Here is a 27,046-nt window from a genome sequence, read left to right as displayed (position 1 = left end):
AACCTATCGAGCCACTGGTTCAAACCCAGAAAAAATTTCCCACAAAATCGGACAACCCATTCCACAAATCACAGATTCAACAACGATATAAAGCAAATATGGACTTGGGTTCAAGATTTTACCTTAGTTTTTTAAACTTTGAAGGAAATATGCTCCGTGGGTCTCGGGTTTGACAGAAAAATGGGAGTTTGCAGTGGGCTCGAGATCGCCGGAGAAATGGGAGAAGGTGGGGGCTCGACGGAGAAGGTGGGAGCTCGACGGAGATGCGGGCTCGACGGAGATGGCGGCTCGACGGAGGTGGGGGTTCGATGGTTTTTGGGGGATTTTTGTGAGACTGAAAGAGAGAGAAACCGAGACTGAGAGAGAGAAGGCTGAGATTGAATGGGAAGGGTATTTTCGGTAGGAGGGAAAAGCTTAGCATTAATTTGAAAATATTATTAATGTTGGAATTTTTTGGTAATATTAGGTATTATTAGAGATAAAAAGTGAAATTTCCCTATTATAATTCATTTATCCATTTATTTACTTATAACGATTAGACGTGCTATTAGTGGTTGAAATGAAACGATACCGTTTTGGACCATGGGATTGGGATGGACTACGACTATTCTCACCTCCCGTATGAAAGGGCAAATTCGTAGTTCGGACACAAAAGAAGTTGCAGACGCAGCTGGGAAGGCTTACTCTCTCTCTCTCTCTCTCTCTCTCACTGTCTTTCAGTAGAACCAGTAATAAGTTATTCAACCTCGTGACTCGATCTGATTCAACTCGGTTTCTATAACGGAAATCCCTCCCCAAAAACTCGCCCAAGTCTTCTTCTCCTTGGGCAACCCCTTGGAAATCCCCAGAAGCAGATATCAATTCCAATCCATCACCTCGGTTCGTTTTTCACTATCCCCCCCACCACACCCCTTCTTCGAGTTTTGGTTGTCTATGATTTGCTGCAAATATCCGACTTAAGTTGCTTCAACATTAATTTTAGTGTCATTTCTTCAATAATCGAGTTGTTTGGGTTTCTGGGTTTGATTGTTTTATTGGGAAGAGGAAACCCTAGCTGTCGGCCTGGGTGATTTTTTGCGCATTTTTATACCTGGGTTAACATTTTTTGGTGGGTTTTGTCTGTGACATCGGAGTTTTCTTTAGTTTGGACGGCAGAGTTTTCTTTTTCATTGTTCAAGAGACTAGAGAGAGCCTACTTGTTTATCACTTGGAAAACTTATTTGATAAGCTATAATGATATGTGGTTTGAACTGGGATACAATTTATTGTGTAGTTTCTCTGGTTGAATTCAGTTTTGAGCTTTTGACTTGCATAAAAATTTGGTAATTTTGATTTCGGGTAGATGGTGATTTCTGCAGTGCAAATGTGTGTCTATTGTTTCTCCATGATTTGTATATCACTATTGTTGGCTCATTTTATGGACCGCTTACAGAACTTGATGCTGAGATGAGTTCTTTCTCCATTACACGGAAAAAGACACCCTTTCAAAAGCATAGGGAGGAGGAGGAAGCAAAGAAGAAGGTGGGGTTGGTTCTTATTTTCCTGATTCTATTGGTTTCCTAATAATGTTTTTGTTAAAAAAAAAGGTTCTTCTCTATGTAGAGAGCTGAGGATGAAACAGCTCGATTGTATGCGGAGTTTGTGGAGTCGTTTCAAGGGGACACCACACCTGGGTCGAAAGCTTTTGTTCGTGGAGGACTGATTAATCCTAATGACAAAGTAAAGGCTGATAATGAAGGTCAGTGTAAGAAAGTAACTCTAATACTTCCTTTTGTTGCAAAGATGGTACACTTGGTTTCGTTTTCTTCTTGTTATGCTTCACACTATGGATTAGTAGATATTTTTATTTTATGACCGGAACACATTAATAAAAGTATGGACCTTTTTATTCATTCGCGGATGGCAGGTGAAAAGTCCAAAGATGGGGTATCTGGTCCAAAGAAGGGAAGTAGGTAAAGAAATGTATTCTGATTTAACCAAGTTGCAAATTCTTTTGATAAGGCATCATAGGTAGGGAGCTTTGTATCGTGGTTATATCAGTCAGATGCAACAGGGATTTAGATGTGTGAAAGTGGATAGTTGACACAAAGATTAGTGAACAAACTTATTTATATTGCTATCATTTCTCAACAACTTATTTTGTTTATCATCATTATTTTGCTGTTGGCAAAGCAAAAAAGTTAAATCTAGATACTGAAGAACTATATTAGATGCTCTTTTTATAGATATTTTTTATTATTGATATTTGATTTAGTAAATTATTGTGCAGACAGAAGAGTTGGATTTGGTGGTTCAAATTTTTTTCATGCAATTCATCCTGGAAAATTTTGAACCTTTTTTCAATAAATTATGTGTATGTTGTATCATGGTTCTTTAATGATATACATTTATATACATATATCTATATATATATATATATATGCACGCACTCACATGAAATATTAGGTACTTGTCTTGGTCTTGAGTTTGTTTTCTAGCACAAATTATTGCATGATTGTTGAAGCATATGCATAAGTTTTCTTTAAAATTCAATCTTAGACTCAGCTTCATCTTCGTGTATCTTTCAGATATATGGGTTTTAACATATGTAAATTGCAGTAATTTGCTTCCTAAAAAAATTCAAAATTTTTATGACAGTACCTTAAACATGATAGGATCAGAGTATCATACAATTGCTTGATATTTTGTATGATATTGCACAGGAAGTCAAGTATTGCTGTCTTATTACCTTGCTATTCTTAACATTTTATCTCGTACAGAATTTAGCACAAAGATTATTTTTATTTTTGGGTAAGAAATGTTAACTATTGTATTACAGTAAGAAAAGAAAAATTACAGCAGAAGGAGATCAGTTGAATTTCACACAAACTGGTCAAGGTTGGATATAAAATAGACATTTGATTTTGGATTTTCTTGATGATTTCAGATAGGATAGAATGCCTATTGAATTAAGATGCTTTGTTAATTTCTGGTATGTGCATTGTTGTGTAAATGATAATCTAAAGTTTGAATTTGTCTTGGAATGCACTTTCGCATTCTTTATACTGAGGGTTATAAAGAATGATCTATGGAGTAAACTCAATTCTCGAGTAAAATATGCTGCAATTGTGAATTGGTAAAGTGCCCCGTGATACATGTATAAATATATATACTTGCAATTGTGTCATTGAATATACATAGATTACTGATTCAATTCAAGTGTTGAATTTGAGTATGTACATCGTATTTTTAGGGGTATGCATGCTAATTTGTGACAAGTTGAAGAACTATATTCCCAATTCACAACAAATTTGAGGATGGTAAATAAAAGTGTCAATGATTTGTTACTCCTTCCCAATAGGATTGCTCGTTTTGTTTCCTTTAGAAAGACTAATGGATATGCCATTTGGATTTTAGAAGAATTATACCTGGTGCTAGTTTACTGAATATCTAGCTTCCCATATAGGTCTTCATTAGATTAACTTGTAGAAACACTAGAAGTGGCAAGTTAGGCATCTCAAAGGGATGAATTTAGATTGAACTATAGTTTGATATTTAGTTCTCTTTTTCACTTTCTTGTCCTTTTTACTTGTTGATTGGAATGAGCTTCAATAACAAGAAAGTTCGCCGATCATTTCTCTTCTGCAGGTATGTTCCATCTTTTATACCACCTCCTCTGGCATCCAAGGGAAAAGAATCCGAGAAGAAAGTCAGTATCATAGTACTACTATCTTGAAATATTAGATGGCTTCTGTTCTTAATATTTTCAATTACACATTGTAGGAGGACGAGAAGCCAAGGGAGAGAGAAAAAGGGAAGCCTCGAAACATAGATCATTTTATGGAGGAACTGAAGCATGAGCAGGAGTTGAGGGAGAGGCGAAATCAAGATCGTGATCAATGGCGTCATAATGATAATTCTGCTGTGAGTGTTTTCTTGTGAAGCTTGATTTAACTTTTTGAAGGAATTTTTTATTTCTTTATTTTTTTATTTTTTTGTGGAGTTGCTGAGTTGGAACTTGGAACAACCAATATAGAATTTAATTTCTTTGACTTTCTACTTCTATGCGTTCTTATTATGTCTACTGCTTTAAGCACAAATCTGATCTATACTAACCAATTTCCATGAGATTTGGATTTTTTTTTAATCTTCTTTTTATTGAATTTTTTCTTTTACGTCCAATACATTTATAAATTCCTTTAGCTAACCTCTTGTTTTCCAGCTATCTAGTCGCTTTGATGAACTGCCTGATGAGTTTGATCCAAGTGGCAAGTTGCCTGGATCATTTGATGATGGAGATCCACAGACCACAAATCTATATGTTGGAAATCTCTCACCACAGGTTATTTTTCCTTTCACTAGGACGAGCGTGGGCTGCCACCCCACCTGAAAATCTTTTTCATATAAACATGTATAGTTAAATATAATTTTTCTCATATTAATATTTTAACTTTGTATATATGCTCTGTCTCATTTATTTTCTTTTCTATTTGCCTCACCTTACTTAAATTCCTAGCTTTGCCCCTAGTAGAATTTATTCATGATCCATTGCTTATTTATTTTTTTACAAAACATTCAATTTATGATTGTTTTGTTTATGTTCTTGATGAATCTAGGTTGATGAAAATTTTCTCTTGCGAACATTTGGAAGATTTGGACCTATTGCTAGTGTAAAGATAATGTGGCCTAGAACTGAAGAGGAGCGGAGGCGTCAACGAAATTGTGGTTTTGTTGCTTTCATGAACAGAACCGATGGGCAGGCTGCAAAGGATGAAATGCAAGGTTTACTATTTATAGTAGTAGTAGTAGAAGTAAAAAAAATAGTACATATCTGAATGTCGACTCTGAAGGATATTGCTTGCTGAGTCCATTAAGTTGGTCTCTAGGTGTATGACCTTGACTGGGATACTATATTCTCTCACGGTTATTATTTATTTACTGATCACTGGATTTCACATATCAATCATCAGACATTTTCAGTTTTCTTTTTTTATTTCCTTCCATAAATTCTTAATGAAGTTTTTTTTTTCATTGCATAAAATTAGAGTTTGATATTTTGGACAGACTACAAATTGTACAAAATATGTGAACCTTGTCTTAGGGAGCTATCCTAGATTGTGACCATGATTGGCGAGTCCACAGTCTGGCAATAGTATGAATTGTCACTGCTTAATCTTTCTTTTTTCGTTTCAAGGGAGGGTGGGGTATGGCTGGATTTTTTTTTTTGCTTTCCATTATGTCAATTTGAATTTAGCAATACTAGCATCAGAAGGGAATCAAGGATACAATTTTGTTTGCAGGTGTGGTTGTTTATGAGTATGAGTTGAAGATTGGATGGGGCAAGTCTGTTGCTTTGCCTTCACAAGCACTTCCTGCCCCTCCACCAGGACAGATGGCCATCAGGAGTAAGGAGGTTGGACACTATTCTTGTCCTTGATGTTTATTCCTTGCTGGTACTATTTGTTTTTGTTTCCTTCTAGAATGTGATGGTCTGGAGAATTTTACGCTTTAGGACAATTTTGCCAGCTGTACTCATACAGCTCGGCACTATGACACATGTCCACAGATTCATGACTGACTTATAGTAACCAACACTACATTTTATATTGGTAGGGTGCCACGGTAATACTTTCTGGTCCTTCAGGCCCACCAGTCACCTCTGTTCCAAATCAAAATTCTGAATTGGTAAGTGTAGTTTTTTCAGATAATTGTGCTCATAACCATAACCGTAAATCCATACCTTAGTAGTCTTGTATTTCTTACGCATATTTTGTTAATCCAAGGTTCTTACTCCAAATGTTCCTGATATAACTGTTGTTCCACCTGAGGATGATCACCTTCGCCATGTTATTGATACAATGGCTTTATATGTTTTGGATGGAGGCTGTGCCTTTGAACAAGCTATTATGGAGAGAGGTCGAGGGAACCCACTTTTCAACTTCTTATTTGAGCTCGGCTCCAAGGAACATACGTACTATGTTTGGAGGCTTTATTCATTTGCTCAGGTACATCTTATATTACCATGGACATTTATTAGTAGCCGGAGCAAGCTCTGTTGTTGTCAGGTTGTTCAAATGAATATCATACTTTCTTGTTTTGCATCTGTATTATTTACATTTTGTAGAGGTATTTTAGCTCTTGCTGCATAGTTGAGGAGTATGAGAAATTGTGCTAAAAAAGTCTTCACTTTTGTGTGTGTTGTTTCGCCGGGGGTGGGGATGGGTTGGGTTGTTGTATGACAAGTGAGGCTGATGAATGAATGTTGTGATAAATTAATATTCAATTTTAAATACGCAAGTGCACGTAATCACACAAGTAATATAATAGTAAGTAGATCGTCTTCATAGGGATTGCAAAATAGAAAAATAAGCAAAATAATTACTAAACAACTTAAAAGTACTAAAAATCAAATGGGTTGTTTTTAGGCTAAACAAATTATTAAAAGCAATGTTTAAAAAGGCGTTTTTAAGCCTCGAGGCGTTTTTGTTTTGTGAAGCGAAACGTAAGCCTTGAGGCGTAAGCCTCAAATTTTTAATTAAAAAAAAATATTTTAGACACCTAAAATTATATAGTTAATAATTAGAAATTATAAATCATAAAATAAAATACTCAATGTCTCATAAAAGTTTAGCATACCATAAAATGTGTCATACAACTCAAACATAAACTTGGATAAAATTATAATTTAAAGATAAAAGTTTTGTTTCTAGAACTAGAATGCTAGATTAAACTATCCTAGAACAAACTTGAGTAGTAAATGATGAAGAAGAGAGGAGAAGGAAGAGAAGTGTGTTGCCGTGTGTTTTAGGTTAGAAGAAATGATATTAGAGAAATAAAGTTTTAGGGTTTTTAATTAAAAGAATTGGGCCTTTACTTTTCTTTGTTTTAAAGTGTGAAATGGGCCTAAAATTTTAAATTAAAAACCCTAAATTTGGGCTTTAAAATGTGGTCTGAAAATGCCCAAAACTGGTACTGATGTGAGGCTTAAGCCTCACAAAAAAGCCTCAAGGCTGTCCACTTTGACAGCCTCACATCACAGAGGCGTAAGCCTCTAGGGATCAAATCAGGGCTTAAGCCCTGAAACTGTTTTTTTACGCCTCACAGTGAGGCTAGCCTCAAGGCGCGCCTCAAATACGCTTTTTTAAACATTGATTAAAAGAGATGGCAATACTGAAATTAAAACTTAACTAAACAAGAAAATTGAAAAAAATATATGGATTGCAAAATGGACTTGAATTATTGATTTCCCCTATATTAATCATCCTGAACAGATTGCGGTAGCAATATTCTAGCAAAACTCCCAGGTTAACCAGAATTCATTAGACACTCGTAAAATTTTCTATTTTTTTACCTAACTAAACATATTCCTATGCAAAATTAGATTTAAGAATGCAAATTCAAAGTTTAATTCTCAAAAGTTACACAAGGCAAATAATATATTCCTATGTTATTTACCAACATAATCTAACCTACATTATGACTTGTGTCATTCAAGTTTTTCCCATTACATTTAACATTTCTAACACTATATATAATTAAATATCTTGCTATTGCTGGCCAAAGAAGAAATTAATATAAGCACACTTGAATGAACAAGAGAGATCTTACTAAAATAAAGTGCAAGAAATTACTAGACTATAACATAGGGTTCATCAACAATTCAAGCCACCTAAAAATTAGTTCATGGCTGAGTTAATAAAAATTAATCTACAATCAAAAGAACCCATAATATTCAAATTTAGAAATCAACTCAGAAAATGTAAAAATGAAGCTTAGAAATAAAAGAAGGAACAAATCCAATTGGTGCTTGAGCTTCTCCTTTTTCGTCCTCCTTCCTTCTATCTGATTTCTGGTTTTTCTTTCTTCTTCTTGCTGGTTTTTTTTTCCAAAAATGGTTGCTTTCTTCTCTATTTCGGCTGATACCTCTTTAAGTGTATTCTAGGTTTCCTCCTTTAGCCCCAAAAATACAATTTTGCCCGCCCTTCTAAAAAATGTGAGTTCCTCTTTTCTTCGGTCATTTTCTCCTAATTTTTGACTCATGTTTTATGTACTTGCCACCTCAGCCACTATTCCAACTCACTCATTGACTTGCCATCTCAGCCACTATTCCAACTCACCCATTGACTTGCCATGTGTTCTAGGTACCCAAAAACTACCTGATCAAAATGCTTCAGCAAAATCTAATAATTCAGCCATCAAAAATTCAATTTAGATAGTTTCACATGTTAGTTCATTCCTTATACAAATATCTATTCATGAGATTATTATCTTCAACCCATTGGCTATTAAAAACTACAGAAATAACTAGACTTAAGTAAGATCATAAAAACACCAAAGTTAGCTACACGCTAAAAATAAGCTAACATCACCCAAGATTTTTTCATAATTATAAGCTCAAAAACACATGGAATAACTCTATTCAAGAGTTATCGTACCCTCAAACTTACGACATTAATCTCCTCTCGAGTGATGACTCTAAAAACAAAACACAAATAACAATAAGACACAATTGGCACAAACTAAACAACAAAGACAAGGAAACAACAAAGATAAAACACAACACAGTGGACAAACTTTGCTATGCCAATGGTAAAAAGGGGAAGACTCTCGGGAAAGTTTATTTTGACTAAGAGAAGTTGAATTTCAATCTTTCACAAGTTTTAAACCAAATTCTTCAAGCATTAATGTTGCTGCCAAAATATGAATCAAGTGTTTCACCCTTTAGTGCATACATATATTTTCCTAAACATCTTCAATCACCAAAAATCAAGCTAGACCTTGGTCCTAAAGCTTAAATAATGTATCCATAAGTTGCTTAGTAATTTCCTCTCCACTAATGTAGACAAACACTACACCAAAAATCAATAGGACTTTATCAAACTTGTAATGATAGGCTAGGGTGAAAGTAGGATAAGAGAGATAAATTTTGGCTCAAATCACCCTAAGTACCTCAATCTTTCTAGGACTTAATTACATAAATGCACACATTAACTTCCCCAAAGAAAATCCCACAACATAATATAAATTTTGCCACTAGCCTTTATTACTAACATACAAAGACAAAAACTAAAACAACTTTTCCTTTATTTGAAGAGTTACACCTCCAAAATTATTTACAAACGTGCATACTTTAGCTTTCTTTTGATTTTCTGATTTTTTTTTTCTTTTTTTTAGGTTCTTTGATGCAAGAGAGTGCACTTTTTATTTTTTTTTTCTTTTTGGATGTTCTATTTCTATTTTTATTTAGAATGAAAATAAACAACTAGATGGCAAGAGAACAAGAAAATTGAGAACACACTCTCCCCCCAAACTTAAAATCAACATTGACCCCAATGGAAAACAAGCAAAGGAAAACGCTCACCTAATTTTCTCTCTCACACTCAACTCCTCGCAACCCCCCAAAATGCACAACAAATAAATCCTATAAAGATCAAAGTGCTAAAAGGGTGGTGAAAAGAGGTGATTATATATATGTAAGGCTAGGCTAATGGGTGGTTAAGAAAGAAAAGTGACAAGTAAGCTCAATGGGGTGACTAGAGATAAAAATGCATACAAGGTAGGCTTCAAAAGCTCAAACGGTTCAAAGATGATCTAAATCATTTCATCGGTGTGGTGTTGTCTGGGATTTCACCTCAAGAAAAATCACTAAGCAATTCTAGAAACTTACGCTCTCATAAGAAACTAGCTCTTTCTAGGGTCTCAAAATTGTTTAATCAAACTATGCACATACTAAAAAGAGAAACACTCTTGTCAATCAATTGCTAGCAACATTCACACTCAAAGAATTTAGTTGAAAACTTAAGAAAGAAAGACATTCAGCTTCACTTAGATTGATTATATTTTGAAAGTTTTGCAAAGTCGTCATCGAGTCCCCTAAGTAAACACTAGCAAAAGCAAAGATTATCCTCAAAAGATTAACGAAACAGCAGTACAAGGACAAGACAAGAACAAGGACACAACAATTAGCAAGACAACACAGAAGAAATACAATACAATAGACAACGAAAAGTAAACAACAAGATAGTTCAAAATAGAAATTAAGTACAACATATTAAATACAGATCAAAAGTTGGGTTAAAGAGGCTCCCCGCGCCTATTCCTCGGAATCAACATCTGAAGGAATAGGGTCATCATGAATAACCGGAGCGGTCTAAGCCTCCAAAATGGAGCTGGGGAACACTGGAAATGCAGCAGTTGGTTTGGTGAAGTTCTGCTGAAGGGACTTGATGAGTGTGGCATCCCGTTGTTTGGCGTACTTCTAGTAATCATGCTGCTGAGTTTCAAGAGACACCAGGAAGTTCCCTCTGCTGAGCAATGAGGTCGGTGTGTGCGGGAGCAAGGGGTGGAGCTGGTGGAGGCATGGTGGATGACCCAGCTGCTGAGGCAGATGCGCGGCTCTGACTAGTGATGGTGAATTTGATGTCCCGACGCTCAGAGTACATCCTCAGTGGCGGCAGAATGCCCCCTAGCTCGAATGCACAGTTGTGTGATGAGTGATGGAAAGAACAACTTGCCTTTTTTCTTCTTGGCACAACTAAGAATTTGTCTGGAGATCAACTTGCCCACATTGATACTCAAACCAGCCGACATACAGTATAATAGAAGTACCTGCTCCTTGGACACCGTAGTGTCATGTGTGGTAGGCAGCAAGCGACATTTGAGGAAATGCAACCACACTCCAGCTTCAGGCAAAATAGAAGTGTGCAATAAAGTGCGCACACCATTAGAAGAGATACACCACTGAGTGCCGGGAGATAAATTAATATTCGATTTTAAATACGCAAGTGCACGTAATCACACCAGTAATATAATGATAAGTAGATTGTCTCCACAGGGATTGCAAAATAGAAAAATAAGCGAAATAATTACTAAACAACTTAAAAGTACTAAAAATCAAATGAGTTGTTTTTAGGCTTAACAAAATATTAAAAGAGATGGAAATACTGAAATTAAAACTGAACTAAACAAGAAAATTGAAAGAAATATATTGATTGCAAAATAGACTTGAATCATTGATTCCCCTTATATTAATCATCCTGAACAGATTATGGCAGTAATATTCTAGCAAAATTCCCAGGTTAATAAGAATTCATTACACTCGTAAACTTTTCCAAATTTTATGACATTAATTATTTTACCTAATTAAACATATTCTTATGCAAAATCAGATTTAAGAATGCAAATTCAAAGTTTAATTCCCAAAAGTTACACGAGGCAAATAACACATCTCTATGTTACTTACTAACATAATCTAACCTAGATTATGACTTGTGTCATCCAAGTTCTTCCATTACATTTAACCTTTCCGGCATTAAACATAATTAAATATCTTGCCATTGCTGGCCAAACAATAAGAAGAAATTAATATAAGCACATTTGAATAAATAAGAGAGATTTTACTAAAATAAAGTGCAAGAAATTACTAGACTATAACATAGGGTTCATCAACAATTCAAACCACCTAAAAATTAGTTCATGGCTAAGTTAATAAAAATTAATCCACAATCAAAACAGCCCATAATATTCAGATTTAGAAATCAACTCGGAAAATATAAAAATGAAGCTTAGAAATAGAAAAAGGAACAAATCCAATTGATGCTTGAGCTTTTCCTTTTTCGTCCTCCTTCTAGCTGATTTCTGGTTTTTTTTTCCCAAAAATGGCTGCTTCCTTCTCTATTTAGGCTGATACCTCTTTAAGTGTATTCGAGGTTTCCTCCTTTAGCTCCAAAAGTACAATTTTTCCCTTCTAAAAAATGTGAGTTCCTCTTTTCTTTTGTCATTTTCTCCCAATTTTTGACTCATGTTTTCTGTACTTGTCACCTCAGCCACTATTCCAACTCACCCATTGACTTGCCACGTGTTCTAGGTGCCCAAAAATTGCTTGGTCAAAAGGTTTCAGCAAAACTTGATAATTCAGCCATCAAAAATTCAATTTAGATGGTTCCACATGTTAGTTCATTATTTGTACAAATGTCTATTAATAAAACTATTATCTTCAACCCATTAACTGTTAAAAACTACAAAAATAACTAGACTTAATTTAGATCATAAGAACACCAAAGTTAGCTACACAAGCTAAAAATAAACTAACATCACCCAAGATTTTTTCACAATTATAAGCTCAAATGCACATGGAATAACTCTTTATTCAAGAGTTATCAATAAAGTTGGTTTGTTGTGGGCAGGGTGATACTTTGCAAAGGTGGCGAACAGAACCTTTCATCATGATAACTGGCAGTGGAAGGTACTGCAAACTTGTTTTGAATGCCAATTAATATTTTTTTTTTTACTAATTGAAATATAAGTTGTGCAATTTGGTACCAAGCAAAGATAATGTGGATAAATGTATAATTTTAGATGGATTCCACCCCCACTGGCAACAGCGAAAAGCCCTGATCTTGAAAAGGAGTCTGGTGCAACATATGCTGCAGGAAGAAGCAGGGTACTTGTTACATTGCATGTGCAGAATGCTTTTCCCTTTTCACGATGTTTCATAGTTTTAACACTCTTCTTTAAACGTTAGCGTGTAGAGCCAGAACGAACACTGACCGATTCACAGAGAGATGAGTTTGAGGATATGTTACGTGCATTAACATTAGAGAGGAGTCAGATCAAAGAAGCTATGGGATTTTCATTGGATAATGCTGATGCGGCCGGGGAGGTATTATATATGCAGAAAAATATAACTTCTTATTCACCATAAAAAAATTACCTTAAAAGAAAATAGTGAGAGTATAGCTTTTTAAATGAAGACAAAGAAAGATGGCTGCCCAGTTTTTTTCAATGTATATATCTCATATAGTTTGTTTTCAATTTTAGATAGTTGAAGTTCTTACAGAATCTTTGACACTCAAAGAGACTCCAATCCCAACTAAAGTGGCAAGGCTTATGCTTGTCTCCGATGTACTTCATAACAGTAGTGCTCCTGTAAAGAATGCGTCTGCATACCGTACCAAATTTGAGGCTACATTGCCAGATATAATGGAGAGCTTTAACGATTTGTATTGTAGTGTTACTGGAAGGATCACTGCTGAGGCCCTTAAGGTTTGTGCGCATTATGATTATGCGCTTAGTGAGATTATTTTGGTTATTTCTTTGGTTGTAGGTTAAAAGATTTCCCCTGAATATTTTCAGGAAAGAGTTATGAAGGTATTGCAGGTATGGGCAGACTGGTTTCTTTTTTCTGATGCATATGTGAATGGTTTAAGAGCTACTTTTCTTCGATCGGGAAACTCTGGTGTGGTCCCTTTCCATTCCATATGTGGTGATACACCAGAGATAGAAAAAAGGACCGGTTCTGCAGATCCAGGTGATGCAAGTAAGACCAACCAAGATGCTGCTCTTGCGATGGGCAAAGGAGCAGCTGTGCAGGAGTTAATGAGCCTTCCCTATGCTGAATTGGAAAGACGTTGCAGACATAACGGATTGTCACTGGTTGGTGGTCGAGAAATGATGGTTGCACGATTGTTGAGTCTGGAAGAGGCAGAAAAGCAGAGGGGTTTTGAACTAGATGATGATTTGAAACAGGTTCAAAGCCACTCAAGTTCAGGTAGATATTCTGGTAGCAGAAGTGGAATGAATGTTGAAGCTGAGCCTGCAGCATTGTCTGGATGGAGTCATTATGCAGTGGATGAAATGGAGTCCCAAGGGAAAGGGTTGGTAACTATATCCCATACACTTCCGATTCAACAGCCCGAACTAAAAGCATACATAAAGAAAGAGAAGATTGATCCTGTTTTGCCAGCTTCCAAATGGGCTCGAGAGGATGATGACAGTGATGAGGAACAGAAGAGAAGTACCACGGGTCTTGGATTAAGCTATTCATCTTCTGGAAGCGAGAATATTGGTGATGGTCCTAGCAAGGCTGATGATATGGAATCTGCAATTGATTCTTGCATTACTGCACAACCTGAGAGTGGAATAAGCGAGGAGCAGAGGTTTCCTTTTCTTCCACTTTGATAGTGTAGTTTACTAATTGAGGAAGCATACCCCTAGCACATTTTCTTGAAAGAGGGTTTTATTCTGTTTTTTTTATTTTTTAGTGAATGTTCCCTTTTTCCTGCTCCTTCCTCTCTGGAAAGGAAAAAAGATATGGGGGAAGTACTATAGGGGGTGGGTTTGGTAAATTATAAAGGGCCCATTTAAAAGTATTTCTGCCATAGATTGCATTTGCTGTGATATTCCCACTGTGTATGTACTATGTTCTGCTTGGTGTTGCGTTCATAGAGTGGTGCTTGACTTACCATTGTTTATACAGGAAAAGGTTGAGACGTCTAGAAGCTGCTTTGATTGAATATCGTGAATCTCTCGAGGAAAGGGGAATAAAAACTCATGAAGAAATTGAGAGGAAAGTAGCGATTCATCGTAAACGGCTGGAATCTGAGTATGGGTTGTCTGTTTCAAACGAGGATTCTTCTGGTAATAGCAAGTTTTTAAGATGTTTGCATGCATCTGCTTTTAGTATTTGTTGCTGTTGCTCTTTCTATTTTTTGTTTATATATTACTTGCGTTGATGCTTTTGTTTTCTCTGTCTGGTGTTGTTGGGGTAAGGGTCTAGCTTTGTATTTTAAAAATCCAAAGCCTGACATCTCATCTAGTGGAATATTTTTTATTTTACTTGACCATACATTAGGGAAAGGGTAATGACTTTGTGGGTGCTTGTTGTGATTTAGTACCAAAACTGTTGTCATCGTGCTGTTAAGTCCAAACTAATGCCCCTCTTAGTAGTTGTCAGGCTGAAGATCTTGGAGTTTCCATCTCACATAACTTTATTGTCTGCAGGAGCATCTTTGGATCGGAAGGATAGACGAGATAACAACCATGAAACATCAAGAAAACGGCATCGCAGCCGAAGCAGAAGTGGTAGCCCCATTTGGAGGTCATCCAATAGAGAGAGGGAAAGGGAGCATGATTTAGACAGGGACCGTGAAAGGCACAGGGATAGGGACAGAGATAAAGGGCATGATTTTGAAAATGAAAGGGGGAGAGTGCGGGAGAAGAGTGGAAGTAGAGAAAGGGATGATCATGAGAGGGAGAAATGCAGAGAGAGAGAGAGAGAGAGGAGGAGGCGAATGAAATGAGTTCCATTCCTGGAGTTATTCTTTATCTAGACCAAAAAAACTCTGGACTACCAGGAGATTGTTTTGGTAAGCTGGATTCCAAAAATGGAAGGGATTTTATTACTAGAGGGAAGGCATATCAAATTAAAAGAGACTTTAAGCAGGAGTGGTCATGGAGGGAATTGTGGTTTTTTATTTATTTAATTTTTTTCTCCCCATAATATCTTGTAACAGGAGTGATAAATTTATAGCCAAAACATTAATTTCGATTCAGCTTGGAAGTATGCATATTACTCACGAGTAGTCAAATGTGTAATTTGTTTATTAATCTCTTGGGTGCACGAGGCTTAACCATGTTAAGGAAAAAAAAACTGGCATACCAGCGCCGTGTGCAGTTGAATAGTAAGTTGTGCGAGGGAACTAATTGAATAACACGAAAATTTTGCATTTTTGTGAAATGGGTACAAGTTTTTGTAGAGTTCAGAAAAGTTGTGTATTGTAACATCGCTTTCGGCTTTGCATTTACTGTAGTTTCTTTCCTTTTTTAACAATATAATATTACGGTGCTTACATTGTAATCTTATCATCTACATGCAAAAAATATACGCCAATTTTCTAATAGACTACTAAAGTTGATGTGTGGAACCAAAAGTGATACGGAGCCATCAGGATCCTATTACCATTTATCTGATAAAAAGCACCACAAAGTCCACTGAATTTTTTCTCTTCCTAGCTCTGGCATGAACAGGTTGCAACCAAAACAAAAATGAAGTGAAAAATGCACTAAATTCTGTAACTGTTTCGGCAAACCAGGGAGGGTAGCAACTATGGACGAAGCTTTCGAAGTAGCCATTTCTTTCTCAGCGCAACATCAAGTGCCAAGAACATTTTAGCTTTTCTCTCATCTTCTAACAGATCACAGGCATCTAAAAGAAGTTCATCATCCAAATCAGGTATAGACTGAAGTGCATCTATTGCAACTTCTAGGGAATGACAGTTCTTGTTTTCTGTCTTGGTCACCAACTCTGCAACAAGGTCTGCCATCTCAGAAAGAGACTCCAGTTTATTTTCACTAGTTTTCTGCACTTTCCTAGTATTTCCAGTGGCTCTATCCAACAATCTCCAAGTTTGCCGTTTCTTTTGTTTCTCAGACATAATAACCCCTTCAGTTGACAATGGGAGATTGCTAGCTCCATCAACCACAGCTTCCAGGATACTAGGACCAGTTGCACTTGCCGTTTCTGCACCCTGATCATCAGAGATATTTTCTGTATTCATAACATCAAGTCTTTCATCAAATACTCTGCTTTGATAAATCTTGCTCAAATCACTGTAAATGCTTAAGCCTGTGTTTCTATATAAGACAGTATCTGGGTTTTCCTGCATAGTATCACACGGGCATAATTTCAGAAAGAATAAAGAGCAAAAAAGATTCTAATCACATTTAACAATACATATGCACAGTCAAAACAAAGATTCCTCAGATTAAAGAAAGCATTTTCTAAATTCACAAAGCTAAGCTTTGGAAGATTACTGGATGTAAAGGCAATCTAGGAACTAAAAACACAAGTGTGAGCTATGCACCTTACTGTAGGCCTCCCAAACATCATTGTCAGCAGTTACAGTTTGATTTGCTTCATCCCATCCAAACCCACTACAACTAAGAAGCTTGCAAATATCATCATACCGTTTTCTCAACCAAATATACCGATCTTCAAGAACACATTTATCACATTGAAGTCCAAATCTTTCATTAAATGAATTGAGCATATAATCCCATGTTTGCTCGTTGAGTGTATGATCAATCTTATTCCCTTTTTGTACCTGCTCTAACATAAGGTCAATCAAGTATCGGTCCACTGGTGGTGTCCAATCTATAATTGAAGGAACAGAATTCATTGGAGAGACATCACTTTTCTCATCACCTAGAATCAAGTAAACCATGAATAGATAAATCATGAGATGAAGTGTCTATGGTAGAAACAGTAAGCACAATATACTGATTTTTGGGTAAAGATGCCATCACATTTTATCTTTACATATACTTAGCGAGAAAGAAAGAAGAAAATGTCTACATTGTTTTGTATGTATGTAGACCGAAGGTGCAGTCATTAGCACAATTTTATATTTTTTTTTCCAAAAACTAGGCTCCCTGACTAACCCTACAATATTTGTGGACAAGAAAACTATAACAATTGTTATGTAGGTGTTTAGGAAAGACTTGAAGCACAAACCATGTGGGAGTCTAGCCATTTGAACTACCCCGCTTGGGTTCACTGTCACGAATTATCTTAACCGCGTGATTGATGCATAAAATTGTTTCTAGTCCTCAAATTACCAACAAAACTACTATTATCAAGTTAAAAAGTACCACATAAAAACTTACTAGACATCAACATGGGTAATTCAAAAAATGGGTCAGCATCACGTGCCAAACGGCTGTATCTTCCATCAGAATGTTCTTCTCCAAATATAACACACAACTTGTGGAAACCTGGTATTGTTTTGACTCTATAGCATCGAGCATCAGGATGGCTCTGCATGCATAAAATAGAGGTTCTCAGCAGAACTAAATTTCTCTTAGTCAACAAGACAAGAAATTACCTTTATATAGGCATCCCAGATGTGATCTGCTGCTAATATCATTTCCCGTGATTCATCCCAAGAAAATCCATTGTGCTCGATAAGTATTTTTATGTCATTATATTGCCTTTTCAAATGTTTGTATCTGTTCTTCAGAACTTCTTTGTCATGGCAAGATTTAAATTGAGCATTGAAAGATGTGACCATATCTATCCAAGCCTGGCTTATGAATGTTTGCCCTAGTTTGTTTCCACTATGCACCTGGTCTAGCAACAAATCAATAAGATAACGGTCCATTGGTGGTGTCCAATATGTTCTAGTACGATCACCCACACTAGAGGCTTGGTTCCCCTTTACTTCACCTACAGGCATAAAGATATATCTGGAAATTTGTTGATAAACTCACATAATAAAAACTAGATCATGACAAATCTCATGAATGTACAAACGTGAAAATAAATATCATACTCAATACTTTCTTGGATTCTATACTTCCCGAAGTTAAAAGGACTTGACATGTTTTAATCAAGAGATGCTCATTTGCTTGGTTTATTATTGTACATCACAATAGGTATTAAGATTTCCTAAGTTTTTCCAGTAAGATGTCTGTTTCTCTAACAGCAGTTAATAATATCAATCAAATCAGATTTTTCACAAGATTCTGGCTAGATTTCATGAACTAAATCAAAGCTTATGCATCAAACAAGAAGTCGGAACAAAGTAACTGCCACTAGGTGACAGAAAACTGAAAGTCACCTGCTTTTAGTCGTACTGTATCATCTTCAAGGCTTCTCTTCTGATGCGAACAATTGTTCAACCCATGGTCGATGTCATTACCAAATATAAGGATCATATCATAAAAGTTTGGTAGGGCCTTTGTTCTATAAGTACGCGAATGTGGGTATGTCTGCATCAGTTTTACATCAGTTAGACACTCAAACATATAAAAAATTGGAGTTCAATAAACAAATGGAGTTGGAAGAGATAAAATAAAACCCTCAATACCTTGGTGTAAGCATCCCAAACATTATCATCAGCCGCTACCATTTGTTGTGTTTTGTCCCAAGAAAATCCCTCTTGTTGAAGAAGAATTTTTATGTCAGTATAGTACTTCCACAGTTTTTTGTGTCGATGCCTTAAAACCCTTTTGCCATGTTGGGGACCAAATTTTGCATTAAATAAAGCAAGCATATCTGTCCATGCTAGTTTATTGAATGCATTACCAACCTTATTGCCTCTTCCTACTTGGTCCAACATAAGCTCAATGAAATACTGGTCCATTTCCAGTGTCCAATCTGTTCTTGGTCGATCATTACTAGAAGGTATAAGATTGTATATTCCATCACCTAAAAATTCAAGAATATTAGCATAGGCGGCATCTCAATATGATTGACTTTTAAGTATAAACTAAGCTGATTTGTGAACTTTAACCAATACAAAATTAAGGAAACACAACACACCTATATTTACTCCTTGCACTTCATCATCAAGATCCAGGTCATGACTTGATCGACTATATCTTCCATCAGCAGTTGTATATCCATATATCAGGCACAAATCATTGAAGTTCAGAACTGCTTTAGTTTTATAAGACCGTGCATCAGGATGAGCCTGCAAACATGTTACTCTATATCACAGTAATTATGGAAACTTTAACAACAACAGCAACAAACCCATACAGAAAATATGCACCTTAATGTAAGCATCCCACACATAATCATCAGCCACCACCATTTGACGACTTTCGTCCCAAGAAAATCCATTCTGACCCAGAAGATTCTTTACATCATTGAATTGCTTCCACAAATTTGTATATCGACTTTTAAGAACATCCTTGTCGTATTGAGAACCAAATTTCCCATTGAACATGGTGAGCATTTCAGTCCACGCCTGCTTGTTAAAAGTATGGCCAATCCTGGCCCCTCTATGCATCTGTTCTAACATTAGATCAATGAAGTATCTTTCCATTATTGGTGTCCAATATGTCCTGGAACGATCACTGCCCGTACTGTTCTGGCCAACCATTCTCTTGCCTTAAAATTTTGTATAACTACATTTGACTAAAATACACAAAAATTTAGATAGAGGTCATACAATTATTAATGTAAATTTAACATTTCCATAGTAAAATCTTGACATTGGATAAGAACGAAGTTTCATTCCCATTTATTTTCACACTTGAAGGGTCCATTAAGTTGATTTTTCATGCAAAAATCATCACCATAAATGGTACCATTAACATGATGAACAACAAAGCTATCCACAACCACAACACTGAGCACATCAATTTGAACAAACATATTCAGTCATTCCTTATAGTCAGGGGCGGAGCAGTGTATGGTCTAGGATGGGGCACTATATTTTATATAAATTGTTTCAATATACATGCGACGATGGGTCATTACAATATGTTTTTTCATTTTCCAAACACGAAGCAAAAAAGTTCATAATCTTGAAGCAAACATATACTTTTCAACAGCCAAGGAGTTGATTTAATAACAACTCTATAACAAATTGACTTCATTTTTCTTAACCAGGATTTCATTTTCACTTGAAGAATCTAAGCTCAGTGCTACATTGTTAAATTTCAAATCAAAACATAAAATATATATATAAATAAAACTGGAAACATTGAGGATTTTTTTTTTAATTAGGGTTTTAAGAGAATCAGAAATCGACACATGAAAAGTAAAGGGAATAATTTACAAAAATGGAGAGAAGTGAAAACCTGTAATTGTTGGAAGAGAGAGTAAATGCTCCGAGCGAGTTTGGTTGCCGCCTATGGAGAAAGAGTGTGATTGTGAAAGAGTTAACCCTAATCCGGAATAAGAGCTAAGCCATTAGGTAGTGTTTGGTCACACACCCAACCTACCACCCTATTCTACATATTTGTATTTATTATAAATATTATATATATATATATATATGAATGTCCATAATAATAAGGAATCACTAGTATTAATTTTTTATTGTATTCAGAGTAATTACCCGATTTTTTTAGGGCTTATTTATAAATAGGGGTAATTTCCCATTGAAATAATATATACAAGAGTTTCACTATCTCTTTACTTCTCTCTGTTATTCTGTATATTTATTATCTTTATACTTTATATTTCTGTAATATTAATAGTTTTATAACACTTTATTAACACGACTCTCTAATTATCATTATTTGTAGGTTCAAATTTTTATCATGAATCTCTAGTCATAATCATTCGTTGAATCCGAACTAGATGATTCAATCTTCAACCACTATCTTGTCTTGATAACAAAATTCATTATCAAGTCTCTAGTCATCATAGTTTATTGAGGCAAAAATATTTATTGCGAAGGTATGTTTATATGTGTTGACCTGTGAAATTGGCCAACGGTTGCATGTACAGTATACGACACATTTTGAACGAAATAAATAGAATATACGACAGAGTACAAATATCTTAAACAAACACATAATTTTTTTATAGTGGTTCAGCCCTGTTCTGATGAACAGTAATAACCCAATCTACTTAATTTTTAGTATTAAATTACTCGATAGACAATTGCACTGATGAACAGAAGTATTCACTCGTTGCTAAATTGCCAAGAGTTTCTCCCAAAATATTCGTCCTCTCCCTCAATGAAGCCTTGGATCCTTTATTTATAGTACACAAGGGCTGTTACATGATCAGTAAGAGTGATATTGTGGTTTGATACACGATCATTGGGAGTGGAGATACATGTCCACCTTCCCATGATTATGAGATCGTGGGTCTTCTCATTTTTTCTCTGGATTGTGGCAGGCTATGCACGATTGAAACCTCTGGGAAAATGCTAAGTCTCGATTGATCTATGAAACTTAGGTGCTAGGCCCGATGATCATTTAGAGCTCGAGTGCTAGGCCCGTTGGTCCTCTGGGTGCTAGGCCTATGATCTTCTGGGTGCTAGGCTTGTTGATCTTCTGGGTGTCAGGCCTGCTGATCTCAGTCTGAACGAGCGTGAGTTTCACCCATTTTCGGGAGTGTAGGCCGACCACCCTATGGAGGATAGGGTGGGCAGACCACCCCGAGGGGTTTTTGGACATGCTTGGGCCGATCACCCCTAGGGGTTGGGGTCAGGCCGACCACCCCTAGGGGCTAGGGCTAGGTCGACCACCCCTAGGGGGTTTAGGCCTGGTCGACTTCCCGATAGGTCCTAGACCTATCTTTTTTGCTCATCGGTCTTTTTTCAATATTTCATCATTTTTCCCTGATTTGTGATGCCCCATACCGTTTTCTCATTCACCACGTCATCCTTGGATTTTTGAGGGATAACATTTGCCCCCAAGTTTATCATAATGTGTTCAACATTCCAGTAAACTTGCTCTTGGCCCGAGAAACATATCGTAGCAGTACTTTAACAGCAAAGTCCCTCGGTACATTACGTAGTACTTTTATCAACTATCAATATTTTGCTCAGCACGAATTTTTCAAGGATAATTGGTAATTCCTAAAAATAACTAGATTTTTCAAGAAAAATTAATTTTCTAAAAATCTAGTATATTTTTCCAAGAAATTTGAAGTCCTAAAAATATAATATATTTTTCAAGGAGTTCGAAGTCCTAAAAATACTAGATATTTTTCAAGGAAATTTGAATTCCTAAAAATATATGGTTAGCCTAGGAGGCTATAAGTAGGGCCTCACTTTTCACTTGCTCTGTGCGCATCACCTATAGGATTCTCCAAGCGTGATTTCTCCAATTCTTCATCAAACTCAGATCTTTATTTGGGTAAGTACTTCCCCCTAATCCTTACATCATTTAATTTAAATGTGCTTAGGTTTAGAAGAAAAACTTTGAATCTTTGAGGAATCTGTCTGAATCTCCTTGTTTTGTTTTATTTTGATCCAAAATAATTGACTTGTTTGAATCAAGTCTACGATTTCTCTAGAACTTCCTTAGCCTGGACGATTTCTAGGGTTACAAACCCTAACATATGCGATTTCAGGTTTGTGAAACCCTAGAATAGGCGATTTCCAGGGATGTAAAACCCTAGGCCGACCACCTCTTTGAGATCCATTAGCCTGGCGATTTCTTGGATTCCAAACCCTAGCATAGGCGATTTCTAGGGATGTAAATGCCATTATGGGCCGAGTACCTCTAGGGCTTCCCTTGCATTTCCCTTGCCTTATGCGATTTCCAGGGATGTCCATTCCCTCATGGGCCGACCACCCTAAGGTTTCCATCATGGGCCGAGTACCTCTAGGGTTCCATTGCATTTCTCTTGCCTTATGTGATTTCCAGGCCTAGGGATTAGGGTTTAGGACGACTACCCCTAAGGCTTCCCTATGCTCTTGGCGATTTTCAGGTTTACATACCCATCATATGTAACGACCCAAAATCGCTAATAAGGCTTAAGCGGGCCTTGATTAGTGTGTCAGGAGGGCATTAATGGAGTAATTTTGATTTAAATGAGTAATTATATGTTTAGTAATGTTTATATAATAATTGATGATATTATGTGTTAATGTGATATGAAATAAATATGTGATATATGTGAGAACCACATTATTATGTGGACAGGTTCGCAGAGCACGACTTAAGACGATTCTAGGGTTAGATAGCGGGAAAAGTCACAACGGGACTTAAGATATGACTTTGGATAAGTCGGGGGTATTTTTAGATAGCGGGTAGCGATTTGGACTATCGGGTCATCAAAATAAATATATGGAGATATATTTGAGGTTAGGATGTCTAGGCGGGAATATTGGGGGATTTTACCATTTTGGCCTCGGGGACGGTTCCGGCACCCTGAGCCTCGGGATTAACTTAATGAGTGAGATAGACATAAGGAAGCCTTTAGAAAATACAAACCGACTAAAACTTTTACCTCAGCTCTCTCTCACTCTCAAGGAAAATAAAGGGAAGGAAAAACACAGAGAACTTAAGGGGAACAAGCTGGAATTTCTGAGATTTGTGGTGAGGATTTGGAGGTTTAGCTCAGGAGTAAATCAAGAACTAAAACAGGGATTAAGGTAAGCATCTAATCTTCTTTTCTGTGGTTGAATTCTGAGTTCTAGTTGGGTTTTGGTCAAGTTTTGAAGCAAACATGGTTTTGATGTCTTAAGGCAGAATTAAGGAGGAAACTTGGAGACTTAGCTTGGCTTTGGCTTGGTGAGGTGATTCAACAGAAGAGGTAAGTTTCAACTCATGGTTTAGAGGTCTTAAATTGGGTTTGAATGGCTGGTTTGAGTGTTTATAGCTCTTGAGTTTCAGAAATTGAAAAGAGAAGATTAGTGTGTGCTAGGCTGTGTTTTCTGCGGAATTATGTTGTTTAGATCATGCTAAAGGAGTTGGGATTAATTGGTTAGGAGTTGGGGAGTTTTGGGATGGTTTAAGGTGAGGTTTCAGGCTTAGAAATGGTGAGTTTTCTGGGCACAAAGGGGAGGGCCGCAGCTCTGTTCTAGAGCGCTGCGGCCCTAGGATGAAAAAGAGCCAAGAAGGCTCGGCCATGGGAGGGCGCCGCGGCGCCCAAAGCAAGGGCCGCGACGCGTGTGTGGTTTTGGTTCTGTTTTGAGGCTAGGGCCGCGGCTAGGCTTCGGGGGCCGCAGCCCTTGGTTGCACACATGAGTTTTTGAGGGTTTTAGGCACGGGAAAGTGGTCTAGTGTGCTCGGGTTTGGTTTCACCACCATGCTTGGTGGAATTTGGAATCCCGGGTGTTAGTTTTGTAACTGGAGACCTATATTGGAGTATTAATGGAACCCTATACTTTGGTTGTGACTAGGTGATAAAGGGTTAGGCTTGGGAATGGATCGTGCTTGAGAGGCGTTGCTCGTAATTCAATAACTGCATAGACTAAAGGTAAGAAAACTGCACCTGGTTGAATATATGTGACGGGACTAAGGGCTCCCTATTGTAAATTATTGGAAAGATGGTATTATGCCATGCAAGCCATTTAGTGAACCAACGACCTAAGGGTGCCAAGGGTTTCACTAGCGCACAGGGCGCGGCTCAGCCACTGGTAGCTGAGGACAGCTTATTATGCACTGAGCTCGGTTTAAGTGAGCCGGAGTCAGTGGGTTAAACAGAGGGTGCGGCCTAAGTCGTCGGCCCTGAATATTATGTGATATGAGTGTTATATGTGATAGAATGTATCTTGAATCAGATTATATGCGCTGAATATCTGTTGGGGATTATCTGATGGGAACACATGCATAATGAATTAATTGTCTGTTTTCATTGATTGAGTTGTTTAAAATATTTTCTTGCTGGGCCTTGGCTCATGGGTGCTACGTGGTGCAGGTAAAGGCAAGGGCAAATTAGACCAGCCTTGATTGGAGAGCTCAGCGAACGGAATGTACATAGCCAGGTGCTCGGCCGCCACGGTTGAGGTCTGGGCAAGGACATGAAACCTGAAGACTGTCTGTTTTGCCTTAGTATGGCTAGTGAATACTCATGTATTTTTGGGAGTCTGTAAACTTATTTTAACTCTACTTTCTTATGGGATCCCGTGTTTATTATAGTTTAAATATATGAAATGAGTCTTTTGAGACCAAAACCTTTTTAACCCTAGCTCTTACATGTTTAGTGACACGTTTTTAAAATGTTGACTTGATTAGCGAGTCTTGCACCTTTATAAGTACATAGTGTAACGATCTTGGCTATCCAAGGCGTTACATCATAGGTCGAGCACCCTAGTGTTTACATCATGGGCCGACCACCACACCCCTGGGCAACTTTCAGGGATCCAAGGTGGTCGGCCCAAGCAAAAGCCGACCACCTGGGACCCTAAATTTTTTTTTCTCCACCTTTATTGATCTATTTGGGGTCTTCCTTGTACTGTATAATTTATTGGAGACTTAAAATTTAGTCCTCTGACATTTTTCTAAGGTCTGCATCCCTAGGGTGGTCGGCCTAAGGTGTTAGGCCGACCACCTATGCCCCTACTTTCATGCTTTGTAATTTTAGGGACTCGGGGTGGTCAACCCAAACTTAGTTTCACTGGGCCGACCCCCTATATAGGTCTTTGATCAATTTTTCCAAATCTAGGGGAGTCCTATGGTGGTCGGCCTGAGCTTAGTCTCACTGGGTCGACCCCCCATATAGACTTTTTCCCTTGATTTCTTCATTTTTGCTCCTTAGTTCATGGATATGCCCCCAGCTATTGGCTTCATTATGTTCACTTACTAACTTTACTCTTTATTTTTCCTTTGTTGCAGATGTCCAACTCCTCTTCGTCAGACAAGTCTGTAAGCGAGCGTACTCCCCAGGAGTTCTTGGGAAGGGTGAAAATGATTCTCCCTCGCTCCGCTTTATATTTGTTCAGTGAGGAAGACTTCTTGAAAAGGTATAGCCTAATGGCGAGAGTAAAACAGACAACTCGATAATCTTTCAAAGATGATCCTCATATCGCCAGGCACATCACTCAAGGCTCTTTGCCTGGCTCTTCTCAGATCTCTTCTTAGCACAGTACGCCCCGTGACTCTCAAGGCACATCTCAGCAAAGTCATTCTTCTTTGCGGGACATGTCAGGTCAGCGAGACTCATTGCAACACTCTTTGCACCGGGATACGAGTTGGGTTCCCCACCACTCTTCTTCTCAGCAAGAACATACCGAGGGCTCTCATAGCCATGCTACTTATCCTCAGGAGCGTTCTATTCACAGGTTCCGACCTAAGGTGGTTCGCCCTCCTTCCAAGAGTAAGACATTCTCGTCAGCTGCACAACAGAAGAAGAGACGACAAAAAGAGTTTCATTCATCAGATTTTGGGGTCATCTTGGCCAGTGAAATCATATGGAAACCGGTTGAGAAGCCTCGCCTTGCTGATTACAAGGTTGTGTGGTTCAAGGGGGCTGCTTTTGACATGACCAAAGAGAAGGTAAAGAACTTAAGGAAGATCTTTGACCTCTCTAGCATGTCTATTACCATCCTTGGTCCAAATGACAGAGTTGAGGACCCCCCTTTGGGTATGTGCGCTTGGACACGTTCCGCCATCAAGTCTGGCGCCTTATTTCCTCTTCATCCATACTTCCGTGGCGTTGCAAATTATTTTGGTGTTAGTCCTTCTCATCTGTACTTAATGCGATCTTGGTCTTATCTACGTTGTACATTATCTATCACCGCAGAAAATGGGCTACTCCAGTGCCTCACGAGATTCACTACTTATTTGACTTGAAGACGAACCCTTCTCAGCGCAAGTCAGGGTATTTCCACTTCCACCATTATATGAGCGAGGGTACCAACACCTTCTTGGAAGAGATCTTTGGAAATAGCAAGGTGTTTAGATATGCCAACAACTATTTCTTCACTAAGGATGCAGAGGCCAACTACTCCAAGTTTAAGCACGTTGGGCCTTTTTATAGACCACGCCCGACCCAGGCTATGATAGTTAGGGATAAGGCATTGATTGCCATGACCCTTGAGGAGAAAAATGTTAAGACCCTTGTTACTTTAAAGAACCTTAGAAAGGT

General features: G+C 37.4%; 2 protein-coding genes across 3 annotated transcripts; one reads left to right on the top strand and one right to left on the bottom strand.

Annotated features, from left to right (window-relative positions):
• The first annotated feature begins 652 nt into the window (after positions 1 to 652).
• Positions 653 to 15,485, top strand: LOC133805195 (protein RRC1). Its single transcript, XM_062243314.1, has 18 exons — positions 653 to 879; positions 1,433 to 1,521; positions 1,603 to 1,738; positions 1,907 to 1,952; positions 3,628 to 3,688; positions 3,763 to 3,903; positions 4,202 to 4,321; positions 4,596 to 4,761; positions 5,280 to 5,392; positions 5,593 to 5,664; positions 5,763 to 5,984; positions 12,165 to 12,223; positions 12,337 to 12,421; positions 12,503 to 12,640; positions 12,799 to 13,023; positions 13,114 to 13,916; positions 14,237 to 14,397; positions 14,761 to 15,485. Exons 2-18 carry the CDS (start codon positions 1,447 to 1,449, stop codon positions 15,057 to 15,059), a joined length of 2,922 nt encoding a protein of 973 aa, XP_062099298.1. The 5' UTR covers positions 653 to 879; positions 1,433 to 1,446; the 3' UTR covers positions 15,060 to 15,485.
• Positions 15,486 to 15,676: 191 nt separating this feature from the next.
• On the bottom strand, positions 15,677 to 20,495 carry LOC133805196 (L10-interacting MYB domain-containing protein). Of its 2 annotated transcripts, none has more exons than XM_062243315.1 (9): positions 20,350 to 20,495; positions 19,314 to 19,681; positions 19,082 to 19,232; positions 18,627 to 18,967; positions 18,378 to 18,528; positions 17,643 to 17,983; positions 17,425 to 17,575; positions 16,623 to 16,963; positions 15,677 to 16,418 (listed from the first exon to the last, which is right to left on the bottom strand). In XM_062243315.1, the coding sequence occupies exons 2-9, from the start codon at positions 19,644 to 19,646 to the stop codon at positions 15,864 to 15,866; spliced, it is 2,364 nt and encodes a 787-aa protein (XP_062099299.1). In that variant the 5' UTR covers positions 19,647 to 19,681; positions 20,350 to 20,495; the 3' UTR covers positions 15,677 to 15,863. The 2 variants fall into 2 exon arrangements, with proteins under 2 accessions (XP_062099299.1, XP_062099301.1); XM_062243317.1 differs by having other exon boundaries at positions 19,314 to 19,629; positions 20,350 to 20,479.
• Between the last annotated feature and the right edge of the window lie 6,551 nt (positions 20,496 to 27,046).

This window comes from Humulus lupulus, chromosome X, assembly GCF_963169125.1.
Source record: "Humulus lupulus chromosome X, drHumLupu1.1, whole genome shotgun sequence".
NCBI classification, from domain to species: Eukaryota; Viridiplantae; Streptophyta; class Magnoliopsida; order Rosales; family Cannabaceae; genus Humulus; species Humulus lupulus.
This window is presented reverse-complemented; position numbering and strand designations above follow the sequence as displayed.